The 3,865-nt window shown below is 41.4% G+C and overlaps 1 protein-coding gene across 4 annotated transcripts; it reads left to right on the top strand.

The window, feature by feature from the left end:
• Window positions 1–704: 704 nt before the first annotated feature.
• Window positions 705–3,641, top strand: LOC108009261 (protein I'm not dead yet). 4 transcript variants are annotated; one of them, XM_017073468.4, is made up of 9 exons: window positions 705–794; window positions 851–992; window positions 1,043–1,308; window positions 1,358–1,472; window positions 1,531–1,580; window positions 1,640–1,762; window positions 1,818–2,499; window positions 3,035–3,151; window positions 3,316–3,641. In XM_017073468.4, the coding sequence occupies exons 1-9, from the start codon at window positions 787–789 to the stop codon at window positions 3,412–3,414; spliced, it is 1,602 nt and encodes a 533-aa protein (XP_016928957.3). In that variant the 5' UTR covers window positions 705–786; the 3' UTR covers window positions 3,415–3,641. The 4 variants fall into 4 exon arrangements, with proteins under 4 accessions (XP_016928957.3, XP_065724986.2, XP_036668671.3 ...); XM_065868914.2 differs by having other exon boundaries at window positions 3,202–3,381; XM_036812776.3 differs by lacking the exons at window positions 705–794; window positions 851–992 and having other exon boundaries at window positions 1,198–1,308; window positions 1,365–1,472; window positions 3,202–3,381.
• The last annotated feature ends 224 nt before the right edge of the window (window positions 3,642–3,865 follow it).

Genomic DNA, 3,865 nt, shown 5'->3' with positions numbered 1-3,865 from the left:
GATCTTGGATGGTATAAGCAAGGAAATCGCTTGGAGCTGAATTTATATTGATGTAAAAATGCGTTGATCCATGGAGAGTATGGGGAATAGACCCCCCCACTAGGTTAAGAAAGTATACGTAATATTTATTTTATTCCAAATTTTTTATTTCTACAAAACCAAATTTTTCTTATATCCCCCCACCCCCGCAACACAACTTTTGATCCCTGGATGTAAGTAAGAATTTACCCAGATTCAGCGCTAAGCGGTCTCCGTAACACCCCCGTAAGTGTAAAATATATAATTCAACATTATCTGGAGGGGACTTCTACTTCTGCTCAGGCACTAACGAAGCAGAACGGTGAGTAGTCACGCAAAATTGCCGACGACGGCGCGTTGTTACGGGCCACGTGTTCCCGCAAAGTTGCAATCGACCCACAGAGCACAATGCGTCTCTGTGTCTTCGGTGCCGACTTTTCACCGACCATTGCCGACCAAAGTTTTTATTGGCTAAATTCCCTGCCGCTGTTCGCGTCGCAGTTATAAGTCAGTGCAGAATTCTTGACCTACTACGTGAGTTAACTTGGCTATTAAGAAAAAACTTTACCAATAAAAAATTCCGACGATTAGTTCAATATTTCTAAAGCACTAGGTGGACCTTAAAATAGTTATTTATTACTGAAAATATAGAAATACTCATTTTTTATAGACATACATACATATATCATAGCAACCATTTCAATGTCAAACATTAAAACTACCCGAAACAAAATAAAATTTAAGAGAAAACTAAACTAGTTGAACAAAATGGCAGCGTAAGTATGTTAATGGGAAAAAGAGAATTTTAAGAAAAGACTTTCCTTTCCACAAGTACCCAAGATTACAAGCCTGGCGATATTCCATACGAGGAGCAAGATGACCGCAGATTGTTCTGTAAATTCCACTATAAAGGTGTTCTCATTTTGCTCATACCTATAATACTTGGACCTATATTAATCGGACATCCAGTTTTGGTAAGACTGTGGAGAACCCCTTAAAATTCGAAATAACTTCTCTCTTGCAGGTTTTCCGCTTCCTGTACATATCATTATGTTTTTACATATTCTATATCCTAAATTTAATGGCTCGAGGAGCGGTAGCCTTTATCTACATCGTATTCATACCCATTGCGGGCATTGCGGCCTCTGGCCAGGTCGGAACCTCCTACTACAGCGATCTAATATTCTTGGTGTACGGATCTGTTTTCCTGGGCATTATGATGGACAGTGCGAGGCTCAGTGAACGCCTGGCGATGTGTGTTATCGCCATTGTTGGTAGCAGTCTGAAACGGTAAGATCTTAGGTAAGGAAACCCATCACTAAAGATATCCATTCCGCAGTCTTCAGATTTTCATGACCGGTGTCGTTTTTATTGTTGCCTTCTTGGTGCACCCAGCATTAGCCGCTGCCTTTTGGATGAAAGTGTCCCAGGCGGTGATAACGGAATACAATAATGTAGGCAATCAATATCTCAACTATAATTAGTTATAATCACAATTCGTATACCTTCCAGGCTGGCGTTGTGAAAATGAACTCTGATGAAAAACCCTACGAGGTTGGATCGTGAGTCTACGTTTATAATATTGTTCCAATTTAAGGTAATCTGCTAATCTGGTCCTTAGGAAGCCATATCCCACGCGTCCTGTAATCGGGATTTATCTAACCTGTTGCTATACCGGCACCATAGCTGCCTGTCTTTCCCCCTTCGTGAATCCCAACGGTTCCATAGTCGACGCCTACTGGGGGTATTTCTAAACTTGGCGCTTTTAAGAGAGACTTACCTATATTGTTTTTTTTCAGATTTTTTAGAACTTCAGGCATGATGATGATTATGGCGGGGCCGACCATATTGGGGCTGGTTGTAATGGTCCTTTGGATTCACATCCTCTTCCTCGGACTTTTCGGTGGCAGTGTGAAACGAGACCTGGCAGAGCTGGATGGAAATAGGGCGGGCTTCAAGCAGACCATAGCCGACAGGAAGGAGGCGTTGGGGCCCTGGCCCGTATATCCCATACTGGTCTTATTACTGATAATCATAACATTCTTACTGGTTGCCACACGCAAGCCGCGAGTCTTTAGGGGCTGGGGTGATATAAATCTTAAAATTGAATCGGGTTACTCCGTCGCGGTTATTGGCATGGCCATTCTATTTTTCGCGCTTCCGGCCAACTATTTATTCTGCAGGTATTACGTCTGCCGCCGGCCGACTAAGGAGGGCACTGCTCCCTCACTTCTCGGCTGGAAGGCGGTGAATACCAATACTCCTTGGGCCGATATCTTCATGCTGGGCGCCGCCGTTTGCTGCATCTTTTGTGCCCAGACATGCGGCTTTATTGCCCTCGTGGCAGAGTCCATGGGCAGCAACGAACCTAAACTGGATGGGCCGCAGTTCATTGCCGGGGCCCTGTTCGGAACCCTGCTGACTAATCTATCACCGGGTTCTACCGTGGCGAGGATAGCTCTTCCCACTATCTCAAGAGGGGTGAGTTATATTCCTACAAAGATATCACCACGGATTTGTGATCCAGCTTTTAAAATAAAATTATACTAAGCCGCATACTTTAGGAGTGGATACACACAGAAAAAATCTTTCTGATAGGTTCTCTCGATCGTTAGGCAACATCAAAATAATATCAAAATCGAAATGTAAGTTTTCTCGAGACCACTTGTATCTCTATTTTGAGATTGCTTCTTAAATTGAAAACATTTCATCTTTGGTACCATCCGTTCTCCTGGGTTGCACGTTTTTTCATTTAGGTTATACATTTCAGCATTTTATATTAAAAAACGCCAAAGTAATCTCAAGGCTGCTAAAAAATATTGCTGTCCCTGTCCAAAGACTTTCAAACGTGATCTGCTTAATAAGCAGTCAGCAAATTAGGAACAAATCACAAAATGTATCCTTCCATATATAACTACAATTGAGTTGATATATGATTTTTGAATCACTAAACCTTACCCACAGAACTATGAGAGCTAGATTTTTTCTGTAAATATTTTACTTACTCTACTTACAGGGAGCTAGCTTTGCCCTGCCGTTCGCCACCGCACTGCACAATCAGTTTTTGCTACCCGTGAGCTGCCCCGCAAACCTAATTGTTGCCGGCTGGGGCAATATAAGACCTTTCCAATTCGTAAGTACTTGGAGTTGACAAATAAATTGAGCTCTCATCCGCCTTTCTAGTTGTTGGCCGGAAGTGTCCTGGCGATTTTCATGTTCATTACGATAACTGGCTTTACCGCGTTGCTCGCTAGCAGTGCTATACCATTTTTCTTTAACTAACTTCATCGTTTTCAGTGCATGCTAAACCCCAAATTTCTGTTTCGATCTCGACCGCATTTAATAAAATTACCCAGTAACAAATCTGCATTGCAGTGTGTTGAGCTGCCTTGTTGACACGTTTAGCATACACAATTGGAACAGAAACTGGACTGGGATTGCTCGGCAACAGCTGCTCAACGGACATCTATCTCTAGGAAAGGTGCGGTGAAAACAAAATACTGCTGTCGTAGTTGTTTTGAGAAATATAAAAAGAACATGTATCATACTCCAAACAAACAAAGCCAAAACCTTCGGGCACAGGTGCATAAAGTTTTTCACTCTGACTTTTTCAAATGAATTTAAAATTGGATATTATGTGTAGTGCAAGACTTATATCCGATGTCTGTTTAATAGAGTTCAGCTAACAAGTAAGGCACATCTATTTAATTGTAGTTTGGGTATCTGATTTCAGAATTAGATTTAAGCTGCAAAAAATTATGCATACTTGAAAAATTGTATTTTTTTATTGTTTGATTGGGTGAAATTTTAAGAATAATTGTTTTGCGTATATGTAATCAGATGTGTT

Source organism: Drosophila suzukii, chromosome 2L, assembly GCF_043229965.1.
Source record: "Drosophila suzukii chromosome 2L, CBGP_Dsuzu_IsoJpt1.0, whole genome shotgun sequence".
In the NCBI taxonomy this organism is placed as follows: Eukaryota; Metazoa; Arthropoda; class Insecta; order Diptera; family Drosophilidae; genus Drosophila; species Drosophila suzukii.
Note: the sequence above shows the minus strand (reverse complement) of the source record. Positions and strands in the feature narration are given on the sequence as shown.